Below are 22899 nucleotides of genomic sequence, written 5' to 3' on the forward strand. Positions count from 1 at the left end.
AACACTGTGAATGTAAATCCTTTTATTTTGACTATAGTATCGATATATCTCAGTTATGCAGTCGGAGCGCAGCGGTGAATTGAAAGTTTGCTTTTAAGTTATTCACCTCGTAAATAAGATTCTTGGTTGGAGCTTGGATTACGTACTGCCTGCTTCTTAATGTTACAAAAAAGATTGTGTACATTGTAGACGTTGATCAATTTATAATTAATTAAAATGTACACTGAAATACAATGTACTGTCGCGTCGCTGGCAAATGTGCTCTCTCTCTCTCTCTCTTATTTGGAAAGCAGATCCCAGTAGCGCTTTCCAATATTTTGAACGCATTTTTAAAGGATATAGGTAAAAGAGATGTCATATAAATTATCCCTGTGTGTTACTATAGTATAGTCTGTTGTGACTAGGGGAGCAGGTACCGGCGTATGTATAGGAGGGGTGCGTCGATGTAGATACAGACCCCCGCATGGGGAAAGTCAATAATTCGTTCTACCTGAGAGTTCCCTATCATAGGTAAACTTGCGGTAAATTTATATATCCTTCTGTGTCTCTTATTTACATAGTAGATCTCCTCTTCAATTCCTTCACCCGCTGAGCTTCCTATCTCGAAAATTAGCGTGACACTTCCCCCCAGAAAAAAAAATTAAAAACTATAATATATGTCCGGATCAGCTCCGACGGTGCCTCTCTAGCCCTCTCTAGTACTGACAATGACAATGTTTTTACGCTTTTCCTTTTAAATGGTGTAATCAAACAATTTTCTGGTGGATCGGGTCGTCCATGAGGTGGCCTCTCGGCATATTGTTTATAGTTACCAGAGCAACTCATTTGCATAAGAACAGGTGCTCGATTTAAAGAGTTGGCTAAAGGAGTTGAAGTGTGACGGGAAAACGAAAAGGAAATTTAAGTGAAAGTCGGATGTGAAATGTGAAATTCATTTTAATTGTTTTCTCTATATATGTGGATATATAAAAGTTCAGATGATGGAGGTTTCTTTCAAATGATAACTTGGGATATATAGATGTAGTTGATTATGTAGTGAACAAACTGACAACTTGTCACCATGCCTTTGAAACCGGTAAGAAAGTTTACAGTTACACATACCTTGTTGATTTTTTTTTTAATGGTTCGATTCAAATTGATTTCATTCTTACGAAGTTTAAAGAGTCTTCTCACGCATTAGAAAGGAAGGTTTGTACGTTGTGTAAGCCCTATTTACTGGCAAGGTTTTAAATTATGGGGTATCATCTACCAGTCAGAAGAAATGACAAGTTTTAAATAAGTGAAAACGAATTGTTAAAATACATCTACCAACTCTGTAAAATCCATTTTTTTCCCTTAATTTCAGAGACGTATTCTTTAAGCTTAACAGCTTTAGCACTGGTGCCCGTTCTGATATATTTTATTTCTTGAATAAATCTGCAATATTACTTTTCTGGGATTGTAACAAACCTTGTATAATTTGAGAGCTATCTATTCAAACGGACTTTCTCTACTCAGCTCATAAACAAACAGGAAAAAAGTCTTATTACAACTTCGTGTCGCGTAATCTTCAGGTAGACAATGCAACGTGCAAACCAATTGTGCTCCAACTGAACTTCATGTAATCTATATAAACGAGCTTATACCTGAAATTTTCGTGTATATATGTATACCTGCATGTAAATACTATTGGTGTATGCTTTTTCCATAGCGAAATGTATACAGAGAGAGAGAGAGAGAGAGAGAGAGAGAGAGAGAGAGAGAGAGAGAGAGACGTCATTTCGTACATTGCATATGCCTGGTATTTAACCCTGACTATATATTCTTCTATTTCTTTAAATCACGGCGAATCATCTTCATGTTTACACGCGTTTTCAGAAAAATAGGTGTGTAGTCGAAAATATGTGTCAAACTTTAATGCATGCAAAACAAATTCCCGATTATATGCTAAAAGTCAAGATAAACCTCTTACGCAGTTAAAAATCATAATACCACGAGCTATTATAAGCGTGTGATTGAAACGTATTATAATGGTTTTAATTAAAAACTAGTTCATTAAAATGTATTTGGTTTGAACTGTTGAAAGTTATTTACATTGTAACTTTAAATATCGGGGGCATAATTAGGATCTATCCTCGTTTCCGATCGATTAAGTATTTGTTTGGATCCCAGTCAGATCGATTAAGTATTTGTTGGCTACATACGCTGGCGGTAAACACCCGGATTAACTTCCATATATTTATCATATACACGTATTCGTGCTATGGGTAGTATAAAGAAATCATGGCAACACTCTCAAGTCAGCATGTGTTCATGTATATATATAGAGATGTAGGCCATGGCTAGTTGTTGCTCGAACTATTGAACTATGTCTGTTAGATTGTACACGTACTACAATATACTCAGGTCGTGAACTTGTAAGTAGTTGAGTACACGATGATAGAAAAAAAATTAGGCCAAAAATGCAAGAATGTTTTTAAGAATGTGTTCTTCTATCCAAATTCCTGTCGCGGACTGAGTCAAAGTCGTTCATCAGATTAATACATGTATGCTTCCTAGTACCGTTTTCGGTCAAATTATTCACTTTAATCTATTTTTCATACGTGTATTATCTATACGTTTAAATTTCTTTTATTCTAAAATAAGTTGAAAATTGCATATGATTTATTTTTAAAAAAAAAAAAAAGTTGCTTCCTCCTAGGTGTTCATCTCTCTCTCTCTCTCTCTCTCTCTCTCTCTCTCTCTCTCTCTCTCTCTCTCTCTCTCTCATGGTAATAAATATAATAGCACAAAGAAGATTTTTTTTTCATTCTTATCCATATTTTTTCAGGGTAATCTCGGAATCTCAATATCTCAGCCCAACGAGTTTGAGATAAAACACCGACCCGGGATCATACAACATCTCCCGCCCCTGAGTGCCAGAGAGGTGAGACAGGATTATTGCTTTGCTAAAACTCTATTTTGCTATCATTTTGTTGTGTTCAACATTAAAACGGATGACAAAAAACAACAGTTTCCGACGATGTTATTAATGCCATAAGGGGCCTCATTGGCAATCCGTACATTCCGTGCGAATACGATGCGATACATTTCGTCCTCCAAATGTTTCTTAAACGGGTTGTTCAAATTTCAGGAAGTTTATCTATTCATTGAAATGTACCTATTTTCGCGGGTAGAAGTTTGCCCAAATTGCACAAAATATATACTCTCTCCGTATATTTGTCAGAACAATTTTTATAATCGTTCGAAAAAGAAATCAAAATTGTTCTTAATAGTTGATATAGATCATACTGAATGTCGTCGATTCAGTTCGTGTCCATCCATAACAAAGTAGTCACAACAACAAATTTAATTCTAAAATAATTTTTTGGAAAGACATAACGTTTGGAGCAATGCATTCTGAATTAGGAGGATGGGTCTACTTTCAGGATCTAATTTGTAAATACTATACTAACATCTATAATTTAACATACTTCACTATATTTTTGGGTTATATTCAAATGCATGGTTTACACCAAAATTATTAAATGAACAATATACATTATACAATTTATTCTTTTTAGTTACTTCTTTCGTGTTTTTTTTTCAAATCACGAGAGGGTTCTTTAATATCCTGGGGGTAGGGGACGGGTGGTATTCTTCTAATCCTGGCGGTAAAAGTTTTCCCACGTCTAGCCAATTGTTTGTACCAGCACATACTTTTATTTCCAATCGCCACGGGGTATATTCGTCTCATGGCTTGAACGTGTTCAATCTCCGATTTGAAAATCGGATCCCAATTTAAGATCAATAGCTAGGAAAATATTACATATCATTGCATACTATCGCAACAGTCAACTGGTTTCGTGTTGTGATTTTTAACGTTGCAATCTTAGTCATCTATATAGACTTGGATAGCAATTTTTTAGTACTAATGTAACAGAGGACATGATCTCTCTCTCGATCTCGATCTCTCTCTTTCTCTCTCTCTTTGCGTGCGAAGGTTGAAATTGCTTGTTAAGTACAAAATAATAGTCCTTCTGTGAAAGACCCCGAATTTGAGACATCGTGTGCCTTTCAGATCCTTTGTAAAACTACATTTTATGCACCTTGAAACACAGAGGAATTATAGTCCCAAAACACATTGTATTATTTCAAAATAAAAGTGTAGTTTTTTCTTCCATTATAAAAAGGTCAAACCTGATAATTATAAGCTCATATATACCTCGCATGAACTTGAAATGGTGAAAGGCAGCGAAACATTATTGAGCGCTATAAAATCTTGTCCAATAAAACAATTCCATGTTCTTCTCTCTTGCTATAATTTTTTTGGCGTTGAATACAGTCAATTAGACATCAATTACGATTCTACGTCCGGCTACAAAAGGATGCTTTAACGAAAGAAAACTCTTTTCTATTTTCCGACGACATTGAACAGTTTCTGGTTCGATGGTGGCGATATCTTTTTTAAAACAACGGCCGCGTTTGCAATTTTCATCGATTCTTATCTTTGTTTAGAAACTATTTAGATGTCTATATCTTTAATCACGTGCGTATAATAATTATATAACCCTGCTTTTTAATATTTTAGTTAGTTCTCGTTCGATTTACATCAAAAGTGCTAGCTAGCACATTACTCAGGGAGATATGATGATTTGAACTCACAGTCAGAGATAGCATGCACGGATCAAGGGTGAAGGGTAGGGATTCGACCCCCCCCCCCCCCCCCCCCGAATTGAAAAATTTAAACTTCTTAAATTCACTGGTAAAGTTACCTGAAAAAAGACCTTCAGTGGAACATCCCACCCCCTGCAAACTGACAGAATTATCTTTCATAGATCCCAGGAAAAAATTCTGGATTCGTAGGACTCTACAATACGCCGAAAATCCCCCCCCCCCCCCCCCCGACCTCCATTGACACACATGTGCGTCTCCTCATGATGTAGGCGAAGCATGATTAGTCCATGGGGTGTATTCGTTTGCTACTCCCAGAACTGGTCCAGGATATATCCAGCGTCTACTTGCTACTTGGAAAGTAAAAAATTGAGGTCAACTGGAGATCTCCACACTGTAAACGAGCAAATTGTTTCTCAAATGCAGCCCCCCCCCCTCCCCCCAAACCTCTAATCACCATCCCTTTGGAGCAGAAAATAGATAAATAGATGACCGGGGGTATCGGATAACATCTTGATGTTCACTATAAGATTGCATAGTTTGTGAGATTTATTTTAATGCATAAATGCCATAATTTAATTGAAGTTATCAAAGCTCTTTTGTGTTTGGAGGAAGAAAGTGTGACATAGATGCTGAAAAGAGAAGCGGGAAAGGGTGAAAACACGGTAACAAGCAGGCATCACAATAACTGGTCACATTAGGATGATATATGCTTCAACGAAGCAAACTTTGAGTAAAAGAGGTAGACAACAGTTTTGTTTAAAGTCGGATATGTCTAAAACATCAAGTCCACTCAATAAATTTGTACACGTGATCGTTCAGATTGTGACCTCCTCGAGTGCCTGCCTCTCAAGGAAATTAATGATTGCAGGCAAAGCATGGTTTTATAGATTAAACATATCAGGTCTCAACACAAGGGCGGACAACACTATTTGATTATTAATATACTGTAGGATTACATAAAAATATGTGCGAGGCCAACCGGGGGGGGGGGGGGGGGGGGTAACTATGTAGGTCTATATGGCCCAGGTTCTTTTTTAACAGTTTAAATACTGGTACAAAGAAAATTGGTATCCGATTGACAGAACTACATGAAAACTTAATCATTAGTCTTATTAACTAAATTTAGAGACATTGTTTTTATTTATAGAAATACATATCAATAAATGTACTGGCGTGTGACCAGTTCTCGCAGAGTACCATTTCTCGCCAGTACATTGTGATGTCATTTATGAACACATAAAATTATATACGAAAAATACGTCACAATGTACTGGCGAGAAATGGTAGTTGGTGAGAACTGGTCGCACACCAGTACTGATAATTGCAGGCCTAGTGTTTCATTGTCAGATATTTTTGTGGCTTGTAACTTTTGCTTTCAGTGATTATGAAAATCCTTGTGCACATGTTTTTTGTTTTTTTTTTCATAAAACTATTATCATTCAACAACTCACTGTATTGTTGTTATAACCTAATGTTTTATTTTGAATAGCCTGCATACAGTGAGAAACCAAAGATTTTAGAGCGGGGGTCATGGACCCAGGCCGCCCCAATCAAAGAGAAGAAACACTTCCGACATGTCAGTGATTCTATCGGTAACAACTACAGCCCCAAGGCTCGGCATCTGACTGCCTCCTTCATCTACGAAACCACAAAACAAAGTGAGTATACATTTTGGGAGTGACAAATTCTGTGAATTTCAATCTATATAGAAGCGTTGGTTATAAAATTTTGTTTAGGTGTATAAAAAGGAGAGATTTCCATGTAGTAGGTCATCTTACATATTCAGTTGGTAAATAAGTTTCCTTGTGGTTAAACTCGCTTAACATTAAAGTTTTGTCAATATTAATTTTTAAAAGTTCAGCATCCAGCAAACACAAAACCCTACTCAACCTCAAGAAAATATGTGAAAATTTAGAGAATATTGCTTTGGTGGAAGTTTTCTTAATCCATGCATTTTACTTTGATTGGATGCTCTTTTGAATTAGAATATTAAATTTAGACCATTACTCTTGTGCTAAGAGGGAAGGTAATGAAATTGAATGTGGGAATGAGTAGATGATAATCTTGAATATTGAATTCTCACCAATTGTAAACTCAGTATAAATATAAGATTACTATACTTTAAAATAAGCATGGTTAATGGTATCAGATGTATTTTCTTCTACCTCTCTCACCATTTAAGAATGGGAAGGGAGAGTGTAAAACTTTCAGCAATTTTGACATTTCACCATGCAGTCTAGAAGAGAGAGAGAGGAGAGAGAGAGGATAATATTTTATTGCTCAAAATTGTGAGAAGTAAACATTTGACTATACATAGAGTAATAGCATTTAAAGTCATAGGGCAGATTCTGCCTACATGATATGCATTAATATACAGATCATCATAGAAAATTAAACCCCAAACATGAGAAGCTTTTACTGCATCAAAATCTTGTCTCCCAATAACCCTAGGCTGTATAATGCAGAGGCAGATCACGTTATCACTTCTGACTTTTACATTGCGTTTTCACAGCACTGTGAAGGCTTTTAACAGTGGGTCCCTTTTTAAAAATTGAATTCATGTTTCCTTAATCCGTTAAAAGTCAATATCAGCGCCATGTGGATTAGTCTAATTTAAGGCGGATCATGCTAAAATATGTGATAAAAATAAAATTAAGTCTTATTATGGTATGGCTGCACCCATATCTCCCTCCTTTTCTTGTGGGAATTTTTGTACCATGAGTGGGGATTATTGGTATGTATGAATGGAACTTGGATTTACTAAATGACTTGTTTATACCCATGTAGGTCCTTTACAAGAAATTTTAACTAAGAAAAACTAAAAACATTAAGGAAAATTTTTAAAATTTATCTGTATTATCAAGTGACAATTTTAAAAATAAGTAAAGGACTGCAGTAACTATTTAGATTGAACTTTGTCTATATATACTTAAGAAAACTCTATTAAATTGCTATCTGCCAAGCTGTTGATTGTTTGTTTTGAAATTAAAAAAAATAATATGAAAATAATTCAGAATTACTGGTAAAATTATTTAATATAACATGATAAAGTAAAGTATGTTATGATACCTGTATCAAAACGCCATGAATTGTAATAAAAAATTGTTAACACGTTTTTTAATTGTGTAAACAAAAAATTCATTCGTGTATCTCATCTTAATCTGAAGCATACCGGCTGGTGTATGTGTGTTTTGTACATCCGTAAAGGTCTGAATTCTCATCCAATATTGAAAAAAGATAGAATTTCTTGTTGACGCATGCATAAAATTTTGATATATAAGAATTAAGAAACATCAAGGAATTACCGTAAGGATATTTGATTTCCAAATGATTAAATATCAAAGATGCACAATAACATTTACAACAAAAGGGTTTTCAGTTTAAATTAAGCATTGTGACAATGCATTTGTGATCGCGAATATTAACAGGGACAGTACATTGAATGCCAATGTTAAAGATACAGAAATTAAAAAATTCTTGATAAAATCCTGGATAACAGTTGACACAAGTTTTTCATGTAGAGACATACAAATCCAGGGGTTAGGAGCGTATGTGATAATGCCGCGCTATCTGCCGATATAATTGATCCTTTTAAGTGATTAATTTCACAAAGATATTACGATTGTTACACAAATGGTATTGAGGAATTGATTTTGGGATGGCTGATAAAATTAAATTAGAAGGTTGAAATGACACAGGATCTAGGAAGAGAAAATGCATGATTCTCCATTTGTTGTAAACCACACAATTGTTAGATTTAAAAAAAATGAGGTGGAGAGGGGGGTTATGATGAGTATCTTATACAGTCAAACTACGTTACCTCGAACTAGATGGGACTGTTTGAAAACTTAGAGATAACAGAGTATGTGAGATATCAAGGGTAAAATACATATACATTTTATTCAAGATATCAGTGTTCGAGATAACAAAGGTTAACCGTATATGACACACACAAGGATATGTTTAAAAGAACAGGTGTTATAAAATTGAGGTTGATTTCATATTTTCCTTTGGGGGGGGGGGGGGTAGAGTGGGAAGGGGGGGGGGGGGCGCAAGTCTTTGAAACAATTGACTGTATTAACAGTTGAAGTTGTCTCCAGCATTCTGTGTGAAAAATGAAAGGAACAATGAATTTTACATTCAGTCCTCAGATACTCAGACATTGGTCCTGTATTAAAAGAACTAAAGACCTTATTTAGTTATGTATGTAATATTTGCTTTCAACTCAAAGCACTAAAACATTGCTTTAAAAAGCTAACAAGACTGTCGTTGTTCAACATTTACATAGACTTAGTTTTGAAAAAATTCTGATTTCCTTTAATCTTAAAAAGATATAAGAAAAAACAGTATGTATGCAAGTTTGATACAAAGAAAAAGAAATTAAACGATTACTGGTACCAGTGGTCTTTTTTCAAATGAGAAATTGACAATTAAGGCATGGATGTATGCAAAAATGTCTGGTATTAAAGTTACATTGTTACTGAACTAAGGTATACAGTGGAATCCTGCGGTATTCATTGTTTGATTTTGTTGCTTGTTGTCTGGACCAATTCAACACCAAACTGGCAGCCAATACACACTTCAAGTTTATTATATTTAATCAGTTGACCCCAAACACCCCAAAACAAACAGTAATATTCTCGATGTAGGGTGTATTTCAAGCCTTTCATTTTTCAAGGGCGCAATATTTTATGAGGCAGCAAGAGTTCTAGAAGTAATTGCTTCAATAAAGATTTCATATTTTCTTTGGAATAACTTCATTTACAAAAAGATGTTATAAAACTTCAATCTATCCCTAGGGGGAAAACTTTGAAAGACTTTGCACTTTACCTAGATATAATTTGATGCATTATTAATTTTCATAGAATTTCAAGAGCTTTATTAAATTGTTCATAAGAACTGTGATATATTACAAAGCATTTTGCCGTCTGATTTGACTTAATTGGTAACAATAATAAGTGGTGAGTTTTATTGCATGTATATATAATATACTGTTTTCCCTAGTTTCTCTGTCTGATCGCCCATTTACCTCTGTCGAAACACAGAGGTATGACCGCAGTCGATCCAAATCAAAGGGTAGGTACAACAGAAGGCATACAACCCCAGCGTATGCAGTGGAGTAACAAAGGTTTTGTGTACAATAGCAACAACTAGACCTTTTTACACTTCAGTTTGTGTGCCTAATCCTTTCTTGCATTTGTATGCATTCTATTTAATTCACATTTGATAAGTATTGAGATTTTTTTCTTTGATAGCTAATTTTGTTTTTGAACACTTTGAATTAATAATAAATACTTTTCTTTAGCAATATCCATGTATGTGAAACGGAGCCAAACAATACACTGTATCAAATGCGTTGATGTTAAGACCTATTGTTGCATTTGGTTTATTTGAATAGCACATTAACACTTGGAAATTTAAGTGTGTTTTTTGTCATCCATTGTGCATTGTAACTATACATGTATTTACTTAGCAGATTTGAGAATTGAATTACCTTATACCCATGCAGACTATTAATGTTTTATGGTTATGATATAAAATGATTCTCTTAAGAGATTTTCATCTGACCATAAAATATGTGTATTTTTTATGATGTCTCAATTCTGAGTGATTGATTAATTGACAAAATTTATTGAATTGCTATAATAGCTGTTATGGGAGATTTTCCTTTGATATATTTTAATGAAAAATTATTTCAACTTTTGCTCTGATGTGTTCTTAAATGATATTACCGGTAATTGCCTAAGCAGTGACCATGTTATGTTGAATATTGAATACAGTGTTAAATAGCTTTTGATTGTCTATACTTACTATAATAGACTAGTTCTTTTTTTTTCAAATCTTTTATTTCTTAAGACTATAGATGGTAGTTTGTCAACACAAATGTAGATGGGTTATAATTAGCAGTTTACATAATTCCACTGTTCTTTAAAAGAAAGACAATAAGCTTGTCTCTATATAGTGATAGGATTTTAGAACTTTTTTTAAACATTGCATGCATTTATTCTTTTTAATATACATTTAATATCAAATGTAGAAACTTTTCTGTCACTTTGTTTGGTGGGAGATTATATTGATCACAAAAAGGAGAAAAAAATCATGCCACTATATACATGATATATTTACTTGGCATTTAAAACATATTTGTATGAAACTGTTGGATTACTACTAAGATTAGCAATATGCTGTTAAAAAAGCAGATTGTGAATGGTTATATCTTATTCAGCAAGTTGATTATGTAAATGTCTAGACTATTAATAGATGTTAGAAATGGATATGAATTAATACTTTAATCCCACTTCTACTGCCCACCTGTGTATGGGATTAAAGGAAAAGTCATGAATGTTGGGTCTCTATGAATCGAAGAATTCTATTGGAACCATTTTAACAAAATTGGACTTAGGGTAGTTGTTTCAGTCGGCAATATAACGTAGGCATGTATATTTCATGGCTGGCCATTCAGCCATGGCTCTTTGAAATCAACAAGATTTGTCTTGCCTATGATTGAAAACTATATAGTCGGTGTATATTTTGCTTGAAACCAGCGTCATTTTAACTTGTTTTGATGCAAGAAATAGATATGACATCCTAACTGAAAGTCCAAGGCCTTGTCAAAATGGTTCTATTAGAAGAGTGTATTTTATGTGGAATTTATTTGAAATTCATCCAAACAACAAGATTTGGTTAATATGTAGGAAAAAAGGGCAAACACTGTACCTAATCATAAGTAAATTTCAATTAGTATGTAGATTTCCTGTGTAATTTATAACCTCAAATTTGAGTCTCATAAATCAGCCCATGCTTCTTAGGTATATTCAATGAGTAAAGCATTATTTCTCTGAAAAGGTTTAAAAGTCAATACACAAAAAGAGGGACATTTTTGTCCTTTAATATCACTGGCATGACAAGTGTGTGTTTGTCCTCTTTCTTTATCGAGCGTAAAGGAGATCAAATATTAGAATTGAAAATGAGTTGAATGAAATTAATTATTTGGGTTTTTTAATGCACTGTCCAGGCAAATACTGTCGTGTGCAGGACAAAGAATTTAATTTCTTTGAGTCAAATTACTATATTGTGTTCGGAAAGGAGGGGTGATACTTGTAGACATAAGAGAGAAAAAAATATGTTTAAGGTGATGTTGACACATAATTGCACATACAGGTGGTATGTCAGATATCTTATCGTGATCTCTTTGATATTGTTGAAGTTTCCAACTGAAGTTACTTCCTAATTTATTGAGAGTCAGTGAACTTAAAAGAGTTCATAAGATTCCATGATACTTCAACTGGACTTCGATTAAACATGCATGCACAGGCATGGTCGAAATGTGAAGTAATTGCTAAATAAACCTTGTAAAATATCTTTTAATCTGAGCCATTTGACTTTTTAAAGAAATTAACTTTTCAACAATGATCAAAGAAATCACATGTATTGAGATGATATAGGATTATACATGCTGTACAAGACATATAAATCTTGTATGTGCTTATTTAGCAGTTACAATCATTAAAGGTAAATGTTTATATCAAAAATTTTGTCGTTGTAGATTTCACAACTGAGGAGAATTTTTATTTGGCTCCAAGACAAGCTAGAACGCCTAGTCCTGTACCGAGGACACATGTTAGTGCTGACCCAAGGAGAAAAAGGTGAGGGGGTCAAGAAGTTCAAAACACTGTCTCAAATGCAACCCAGTGTTACTCTAGTGAAATGGTGTTTGTGCTTTATTTACATATTAGTTTTCAATCAAACTTTAAAGCTCATTTAATTGACAGCATATAGCTTACTTACTTCCTGAATTTAAACCCACATATGTAGCCAAAGACAACAGCAGTGATCAATGTTTAGAAGCTTTGTAACAGAAATGTTGAATTAGTACAAAAATATTACATATTAACAAAATTAGTATTGAAAATAATTAATGTTAAAGAGGTTGGGCGGCCGGTCTTCAATTACATCATCTTATTGGTAACTGAATTTACATAGCCAATCACAATTGACATCATGATGTACGGTAATGAAATTACTTGTATTACATTACATTATATTATAATCAAATTACACATCATATAATTTTGTTAAAAAGTATCAAGCTCCTGTTTTCCAAGAGGTAAATAATACTATGTAATTGCCAGAACCATCTATAAGCCTTTGTAAGGGCCTTTCAGTACTTTTAGTGCTTTGATTTTTATCGGGCAATGAGGTTAGATTTGTAGGGGGTTAATTTCTAAGGGAAATGGGTACAAAATTCTAAATAAAGTGAATTTTAAGGTGTACACTAGAATATATTGCAAATTAACATTTGATGAAAAGTAATTTTTCTACATGTATTAAATTGTCCTTTTGTTAACAGTTCAGTAGGCTGTCAAAATTAAAAAGGTAGAAAATAGTGTATTGCTACCATTACATTTAAATTATCAGTCAAGGCAATTTAATGGGTGAACTTAAAAAATACATTTGTACTTTTCTTCAATGTTGATAGTATACCCTTTAATTTTGGTTACATAAAAATCTAAATATAACTCTGGATTGGACCTTTTAAAATAAAATTTGGTTCATGCTTTTGGAATGTAGCAGCCATTAAGATTAAAGTATTATTGTTGTAAAGATCAATTTGCAATTTCTATATGAAAATTAAAAGATATTTTTGACAACTACTTACAGTTTTCCATTTACATGTGTCAGTGAATATCTTGTTACAATTGAAACGTAGTCGAATGGAACACTGAGCAAACCTAGCTAAAGTTATAACCTTGGAGAAGACAGTAAATATGCTTAAACAAATAAGGAATACATTTTTTTTAATTTGAATTTTCTTGAATTTTTAAGATTTGAGTTAAAAAGTTGTTTTGTTATTGTAGAATTATAAGTGTGAACATGCACTGCGGTTTTTATTTTTATGGTGAAGTTTGATATAAGATGACTTAATTGATTTTCCATGTTTATATTTAAGCAATGTTGAAATTTTAAGTGTAAGGTTTCCACTTTTCAGAAAGTGTGTAACCTTGTGATAAAGTTGTCAGTAGTTTAATGATTTTTTGTGAGTTCTGTCAGCAGTTGAAAATTTCTTCGTCAGTAATAAATTCATAGGTTTCAGTTACTGTATTGGTAAAGTGTCATTCAAGTGATTTACTCGCAGTTGTCAGTTTCTAGTGACAGTCAGTTTTCAATGATTCTATCTTTACAGTTGCATGTTTTTTGTAAAAGCAAAAGTTGTCAATGATTGTAGTTTCTACCGTAAAATGTCAGTGATTGTAGTTTCTACCGCAAGTTGTCAGTGATTGTAGTTTCTACTGTAAGTTGTCAGTGATTGTAGTTTCTACTGCAAAATGTCAGTGATTGTAGTTTCTACTGCAAGTTGTCAGTGATTGTAGTTTCTACTGTAAGTTGTTAGTGATTGTAGTTTCTACTGTAAATTGTCAGTGATTGTAGTTTCTACAGCAAGTTGTCAGTAATTGTAGTTTCTACTGTAAGTTGTCAGTGATTGTAGTTTCTATTGCAAGTTGTCAGTGATTGTAGTTTCTACTGTAAGTTGTCAGTGATTGTAGATTCTACAGCAAGTTGTCAGTGATTGAAGTTTCTACTGCAAGTAGTCAGTGATTGAAGTGTCTACTGCAAGTTGTCAGTGATTATAGTTTCTACTGTAAGTTGTCAGTGACTGTAGTTTCTACAGCAAGTTGTCAGTGATTGTAGTTTCTACTGTAAGTTGTCAGTGATTGTAGTTTCTACAGCAAGTTGTCGGCTATTATAGTTTCTACAGCAAGTTGTCAGTGATTGTAGTTTCTACTGTAAGTTGTTAGTGATTGTAGTTTCTACTGTAAGTTGTCAGTGATTGTAGTTTCTACTGTAAGTTGTCAGTGATTGTAACTCCTAGTGACAGCAGATTGTCAGTGATTGTAGAGATTCCAGAGATGAATGACCTCACTAGAATTCTGAACAACTTCTAATGATAGGTATAGCAAAAAAAAAAAGATTTTATAGACAGGCAATTAATTTTTTAAGTTTATGGTATAAATTATAGTAAAGTTGTTAGAGATTTTAGTGAAAGTAAGTTAATTAATTGTCAAAAATTCTAGTGATTCAGTAATTGTCTAAGATTCTATAGTAATTAAAGGCAGTTTGTATTATATAAGATTTTAGTAATAGTAAATATATACATAAGATTATAGTAATTGGAAGTTGCCAGAGATTCTATTAGAAGTACTTGTGGTAATGTTAGTTGTGTGAAAGATTCTGGTGATGATGCAATGAAATGTCAAAGTGATTGAGGTTTCTTGTCACAGCTGGTTGTAAGAGATTGTCAGTCTTCAGTGTTAACTGTCCTCTAGCCTATCTTAAGTTTCCAGTTGGTTTCTGTGAATTTTCACAGGCCTAAAAGTTTTGGATATTGATCCTTATCTTCTTCACAGATCTAGTGAATTATTGATGGCCGGCTTTGGATGATAGGAAATAAAGGACATTTAATTAAGGTTAAAGGTTTTTTAATAGCATGGATTTTTTTCTTTCCGACATTATGTCTTGATGAATTATTGAGCAGGTAATGTCAGCATCAATCAAACAAATGAAGACACCGTTTTTTCCCCCTGATACTTACAGAGATTTTATGAGATTGAATGAAGGTCTGATGTAATAGGGACAACATCTATCATGTCTATAGATACATAATAGAGGCACAGTAAATCATACCACCTAACACATCAAAGGATCCATCAACTAAATGATTTTTTTTCATGTGCTTAATTGTCTTAAATTATAACAGAGTTTCAGCTGTTGTTCTGTCTTAATGTTGTCTCCTCTTCAGCAAAGTTTGATAACTCAGTCTTTAATCTCAGAATTCTTTGTTTATGTACCCCTAATAGAAGAATTCTACTTCTTTCATTTTGAAAAAGTTTCTGATGTTGTAAGTAATTATATTATAGTGAAAGTGTACCAGTAATGTTTGCTCAGAAGTAAAACAGACAACCACAATCCTTTCGTGTTTGAAGTTAGCAGGTTTGAATATGAGCAGTCCGCCATTCCAGACTTTTACATTAATTTCCTTTTTCCTTGATATAGTTCTTCGATATTTTTCATCTATAGCTCGGCTATGCAAAAATTACCATAATTTGTGTAAAACGTTGGAATTTTCATGTGTATAAAAGTATAAAACCAGTACTGTGAGCTAATATCCATAAGTTTATGTGCTAATTGCCTTGTATTTAACATAAATAAAAAAAATGGAACAAATTGATATCCACATTTATAGTGTATTACAATTTTTCCTACAGCTTCCATGCACTTATCAACCTAGACACAGGAAAAATCATCCACCCAGACTCGGACTTCGTTCTCCCGGAGATTCCAAACGGAAACGGCCACGTCAGCTCTTCTTACCAGGAGACGACTTTACCCCCCATCAACGGAAGCCGCGGGAAAGTCCACACAGCGCCATCTATCAACCAGAGTGACACGGGATACAGTAGTTATATCAACGGTAGGTGAAGCTTCCGGCGGCCTGTAGAATTTGATACGCTGGTTGTTGGTTAGCCTGTTCCAAAAATAATTCTAGGTTTACATTATGCATCAACATTTGCCAAGTTTCTTAACCATTTTCTTGAATTGTAAAAGTGTTAGACCCATTTGAGGAGAGTTCTGTGTAAGGTTATATTAATGGTAGGTGAAGCTTACAGCGTTGGGTAGAATTTGATTTTATACTGGTTATGTGTACCAGTAGAGTTTTATATTCTAGTAGTTTTTACTTTGAAATAAAAAGTCTTGGTTTACATGCATCAACATGCAGTTGCAAGTTTCATGAATATTTGTTTGAAATATACAAAGTCCAAGTGTTTGACCCTTCTTGGAAAGCTCTGTTGATGAAACTGTTAAAGAATCTGCATTAATATGCCATTTAATCCTAGCAGGGTGTTTGTTTTAGTTAGATTACAGGTAAAAGTATCAGATGAAGCAGATAAAATGGTGCATCATAAAAAAGGGTTTTTGAACCTTATATCATCCTTTTACCTTTTGATGTGTAAAAAAATTAATATTAGTCTACAATGCATGAAGATAGAGACAAAGAGAAACTCAGAAGGCTGGCACTTTATTATGCTATATGCTCTTGTAAAATACAGAGACTATCAGGGAAGAACTAATGAAGGCAAGGCATGTCGGACAGATTCGAGTGGTCTGTGAACATCAAAGATTATAGCTGTTTGCTCTGTGGAGAGATTTTGATACCAGTGTTGTGGTGTTTAGGGAAACTGTCACATAACTTTGCCGTAGTTTCCTTTATAGGGATACAGTTGTTTAGCAGGGACGTGATTGATACCAAAAGTTAAATCTAGTATACGAAAGCCGGTTTACTTATAACACGTGCAAATTTTCTTTTGTGAAAATTTAAAAACAAAATATTTGCGTTTCCACGATTCGAAGACAACAAGAGAGAAAATAGTTTTAGTTGTTTTTATTTTAACAATATCAAAGACAAAAGAAATAGCTAAGGTTTGTTAGAGATTGTTTGAAACATTTTGAACATGAACTTGAGTTTACTGGTCCTCGGTATGTGTGTAAAGGGATTTGGATCTGTGGGTAAATTATTACCTTTAGACCCTGCTGTGAAATGATCTTAGATTGTGGATCCCAGGTGTCTCTGATTGATATGGGTCTTAGAATGAATTCATTTTCAGTTTTAGGTCTTAGAATGAGATTTATATCATTTTCGAAGCATACTGGAAGGAGTTTAGTTCATGCAGTTTTCAAATTGGTTCTTAGAATGAGTTTTATCTCAGTTTTTGTTTTAGAATATGTACTGGTAGTGCTTGAAATTGAAAATCACTATAATTTAAAACTCATCCAAACATGGATATATTTATCTTTCCGAGGTAAACATGATAGTCACAACAGTTGCAAAACATTATGCAGAAGTCAAAGAAAATAATACGGATTTCAATTCAACACACAAATCCAAAATTACCTAATTCTTGCTTGTTAGAATTCAACGTAATATTGAAGACAATTTTTAAGCACCCATTGTGTAAAGTACATGTCAGAAAATTACGTAAGTACTTGAAGCTTGCACTGCAGAGCTGACTTTACTTATGGATTTGAAATCCTTCAGTTATTTGGTCAGATTATACATGCAGGCTTATTATAGTGTGACACTTGTGTTGGTTGTTAAACAGGTTTTTTCACTTCTATGTCTTCCTTTTTAAAAGTAAATCAGCTTTCTGTCTGTCAGAATTTGAGCCAGGTTTACCTAGCTCTTGACGATTGCTAGGGAACTTCACATACTTATTTTAATTTAGTATGTACACCTGTCTGGGTCCATGTTTATCCCAAACCAATTATCTAAATCTCAACTTTTAACTGGTCTGTACTATACAGCTTATAATAAAAGAGAGGTATGTTATATGAGATTTTGCTTCCCACATCAGTTTGGAATTGAAAATTGCAATTTAATTGAAAGTACAATAAACATACCAGGTACATGCAATAGGAGATGGACAGTCCAACTGATGCAAAAAATAATTGTTTTGTTTTTTGAAATTCATGGAATCTATGTGGATTTCTGCTGTTTAATATCTGTATTCTTGATGATACGGGCTTGTCAGTAGGCATGTTCTTTCTGATAAGAAATGTTTCAAGTGTCAAGCTATCTGTGACCAGGCTGTCACTAATTGAAATTTCTCGTCGATAAAGTTCTCACACCAGATTGACAGACGCGCAGGGTTTAAAGCCTGGCAGAGACCGCTATACCTAGCACAGTATTGTTCCGAACCGTCAAGATCCCAGCTATGAGAATGCAAAACCTCACCAGCTATAAATCCCTCATTTACTTTTAAATAAGGTGTGATATATATTTGCCGACATTTTAAACATTCACCCATTGACAAGGTGTGCCTCATTGATCAGTTTCATTGATAGCATCGGGAAATGCGATTTTTTTTTTTCAATATGTGTATTGATATGCGCCTCTGTTGAGCTTGGGGCGTTCATGAAGTAAGATGAACTTGCTCAATACCTATTGATTTCTGATGATTAGCTGCTAGAGTACACATTTACGACAGATCCTTTCACCCCAACTTTTTTTTTCTTCTGGCATACTTTATATCTCTATATACAGAATGTTCATCTTTGGACCCAGGGTTGAGACTTTCTTGTCAGAAATGATTGATTTGCTTGCTAGACCTGTGACACGGGTTTTCGAGGTACCCTTTGAACATGTGTTTAGTTTTTCATGCAATGGGTACTCGTTTGAACTTTTTTGACACTTCTTTGATATCAATTATGTTACGTGATAGGTTTCTTGATTAATATATTACATATAAATACTTGAATTGAAGGATACAATTCTATGTTTTATAAAGAACGGGCGTCTGACAAGTTTGTTAGTGCAGATCATGCAAACTTTTTGCATGCATGATCTTTTTGAGATAAGATTTAAATGTTATAAAAAAAAATCTTTTGAATATTTAGAAAATATTTTAAAGCATTATTGTGAGAAATTTCACATATAAACAATCTTTTGAGCACTCCATTAAAATTAGGACGTTTTGATAATATCTTCTTTAATGTTTGTACTTTTCAAGTTGTTTTGAACAATTGTGAAGTTAAATTTCATAAAATTGAAGCATGTGTAAATAAACACAATTTATAATACAATTACATGTATTTATAAATTATATTTTAAAAAATGAATTCACTTTCCCACTGATAAGAAAATTAATAAATGATTACTTAACTGCTTAAAGGTAATTTGATCATGATTTGAAAACAAGGATTAAAATTCATTATAAGTAGATTAATCCAATTGAAATTACCTTTGTAAACTAAAAAAAAGTATACATTCATATGTAGGTCTTTGAGGATTTGTCTTTCATTCCCAATCTTTAAAAATTAAGTTTTAATGGTCCAATTCTTTTCTCGAACAGTATAGCACACTTTTAATATATGTGTACACAGCTATTTAAAAGATTAAAGTTTTTATGCTTTTTAGCTCACCTGAGCTGAAAGCTCAAGTGAGCTATTCTGATCACATTTTGTCCGTCGTCCGTCTGTCCGTCCGTCTGTCCGTCTGTCCGTCCGTCCGTCTGTCCGTCTGTAAACTTTTTACATTTTGAACTTCTTCTCTAAAACCGCTTATCCAATTTCAACCAAATTTGGCACAAAGCATCCTTATGGGAGGGCGAATATAAATTGCAGAAATAAAAGTCCGATCTGCATTCAAAGCGGAGAAAATCTTGAAACTGTAGAAAAAGGGGGGTGCATTTTTAAAAATCTTCTTCTCAGGAACTACCGATGCAAATTCAACGCAGTTTAGCATAAATTATCCTTATGGGAAGGAAAATATAAATTGCAAAAATTAAGGTGTAATTCTGTTTCAAATTTGAGTTATTACGAAAATAATAATAAAGGAAAGGCGTGTTTCAATCAGTTTAATAGCTTCGGGTTCGGCATCCGGTAAAATGATTCCATACTTCTAAAACGAGGTTCTTTGTTTCAAGCAGCCATGACATTATACGAAAAAGGGTCGATCGGACTATGATAAAATTGCTTGTTGTGCAACAGTTCGCGTATGAAGGGCAATTTTGAAACATGCAAAATATATTGGTGCCGATTTTGTGAAGTAAATTGAGGCTAAATATTTCAATGCGTTGACAGTTTTCACACATGACGTTGGTGTTAGCTTGTTCTGATTTTCGTTTCGTTTTCATTATTTATGCTTTGTAACCTGGAAACTATCGTCTGTATTTCGTGATTTTTACGTATCAAATCAAACAGAGACTTCGGTAAATCAAACAGTTAACTGTTTTCCTGCGCAAATTAAGCAAAATCTGATGTAGGGGTACTGAAATACAATTCATTCTATCGGTAATTCGGCATTATCTTTTGCGTAATGGAAGATTAATGCAATAAGTTTTGTTGAGATGCTCGGCATTTTCTCAAGTTTATTCAGTTTAAATAGAGTTTGATATCGCTGACGGAAATATGTAGGTATATACATGTATCATATATATGATTCATTTCGAAAAATAAATTGTGTTCTTTATTTGTTATACATGTAGTGCATGTTTCTTGTGTTTAATTGTTTACAATTTCTATTTACTAACCATATTTGAGTGTTAAACTTCGAATTATAAGCAAGATACATAGATTTGCTCACAATTCTATGTTTGTACACAGATCTTAAAAACTAAAGATTAAAAAAGTAAAAAAAATGTCAATATTTATTAAGAAAAATTTCAAAGTCTGTTCTTCCAGAAACCAACTTTAACAACTTATTGTATTGTAAACTTAACACATTTTTAGCTCACCTGAGGGTGGGCCACAATGGGGGGTCGAAGTTTAACATAGGAATATATAGAGTAAATTTTTAAAAATCTTCTTCTCAGAAACTAATCAGCCAGGAAAGCTGAAACTTGTGTGAAAGCATCATCAGATAATGTAGATACAAAGTTGTGAATATTATGACCCCCGGGGGTAGGGTGGGGCCACAATGGTGGGTCGAAGTTTAACATGAATATATAAAGTAAATCTTAAAAAATCTTCTTCTCAGAAACTAATCGGCCAGGAAAGCTGACACTTGTGTGGAAGGATCGTCAGGTAGTGTAGATTCAAAGTTGTGATAATTATTACCCCAGGGGTACGGTGGGGCCACAATGGTGGGTCGAAGTTTTACATAGGAATATATAGAGTAAATCTTTAAAAATCTGCTTCTCAGAAACTAATTAGCCAGGAAAGCTGACACTTGTGTGGATGCATTCTCAGGTAGTGTAAATTTAAAGTTGTGAAAATCATGACCCCCGGGGGTAGGGTGGGGCCACAATGGGGGATCGAATTTTAACATAGGAATATATAGAGTAAATCTTTAAAAAACTTCTTCTCAGAAACTAATTAGCCGGCAATGCTGAAACTTGTTCGGAAGCATCCTCAGGCAGTGTAGATTCAAAGTTGTTAAAATAATAACCCCTTGGGGTAGAATGGGGCCACAATTGGGGGGGGGGGGGGGGTTGAAGTTTTACATAGGAATATATATAGAGTAAATCTTTAAAAATCTGCTTCTCAGAAACTAATCGGCAAGGAAAGCTGAAACTTGTGTGGAAGCATCCTCAGGTAGTGTAGATTCAAAGTTGTGAAAATCATGACCCCCGGGGGTAGGGTGGGGCCACAATGGGGGATCGAAGTTTAACATAGGAATATATAGAGTAAATCTTTAAAAAACTTCTTCTCAGAAACTAATCAGCCGGCAATGCTGAAACTTGTTCGGAAGCATCCTCAGGCAGTGTAGATTCATAGTTGTTAAAATAATAACCCCTTGGGGTAGAATGGGGCCACAATGGGGGGGGGGGGGGGTCAAAGTTTTACATAGGAATATATAGAGTAAATCTTTAAAAATCTGCTTCTCAGAAACTAATCGGCAAGGAAAGCTGAAACTTGTGTGGAAGCATCCTCAGGTAGTGTAAATTCAAATTTGTGAAAATCATGACCCCCGGAGGTAGGGTGGGGCCACAATTGGAGGTCGATGTTTTACATAGGAATACACAGAGTTAATCTTAAAAAATCTTCTTCTCAGAAACTAATCAGCCAGGAAAGCTGACACTTGTGTGAAAGCATCCTCAGGTAGTGTAGATTCAAAGTTGTGAAAATCATGATCCCCAGGGGTAGGGTGGGGCCACAATGGGGGGGGGGTCAAAGTTTAACAAAGGAATATATAGGGTAAATCTTTAAAAAATCTTCTCAGAAACTAATCAGCCAGATGATTCTTCATAATTGTTAAGACTTTGGCCCCAGGACAATTCTTTGGCCTCCCGAGAAGGTTCAGAGTTTGATGTACGTTTATATCCCTTATATAAATTATATTGTTAAGGATCTTTTTGAGAACTGCAATACTCAACATATGATATGACTATAAAATCATCCTGTTAGAAAAGGGACTAATGATTATAAACATAAGAATATTCAAAGGAAAAAAGGGTTTTTAATTATACAGGATCTACATGTATTATTGTACATTGTCCAGATAGTTTGTATTATGACTCCATTAAGCTGATTTTATCATACCTATTGTTCCTCAGGTGAGCGATGTGGCCCATGGGCCTCTTGTTATATTTTCACTTGTCTGTTTCAAAAGCTTGAAAAACAATTCCATTAAAAGCTGAATTTTTAAAGAGCCATTAGAGGTAATCTGTTTTGTAAATTTACAAAGAGGGAGATATTTAATTTTCTATTCTACCATGTCTAGTGCATGACAAGAATAAGGGGTATGTGAATTAATATTCCTGTCCTTAA

General features: G+C 34.0%; 1 protein-coding gene across 1 annotated transcript in view; it reads left to right on the forward strand.

Annotated features, from left to right (window-relative positions):
• The first annotated feature begins 743 nt into the window (after nt 1–743).
• The window catches only part of LOC128161547 (dynein axonemal heavy chain 3-like), a 76758-nt gene continuing 54602 nt past the window's right edge, over nt 744–22899 (forward strand). Inside the window, exons 1-5 of the mRNA XM_052824858.1 lie at nt 744–1075; nt 2810–2905; nt 6125–6293; nt 12182–12281; nt 15900–16105. Coding sequence (XP_052680818.1) covers nt 1061–1075; nt 2810–2905; nt 6125–6293; nt 12182–12281; nt 15900–16105 — 586 coding nt within the window. The 5' untranslated portion in view covers nt 744–1060. The remainder of the gene's footprint in view (nt 1076–2809; nt 2906–6124; nt 6294–12181; nt 12282–15899; nt 16106–22899) is intronic.

This window comes from Crassostrea angulata, chromosome 8 (assembly GCF_025612915.1).
Source record: "Crassostrea angulata isolate pt1a10 chromosome 8, ASM2561291v2, whole genome shotgun sequence".
Taxonomy (NCBI): Eukaryota; Metazoa; Mollusca; class Bivalvia; order Ostreida; family Ostreidae; genus Magallana; species Magallana angulata.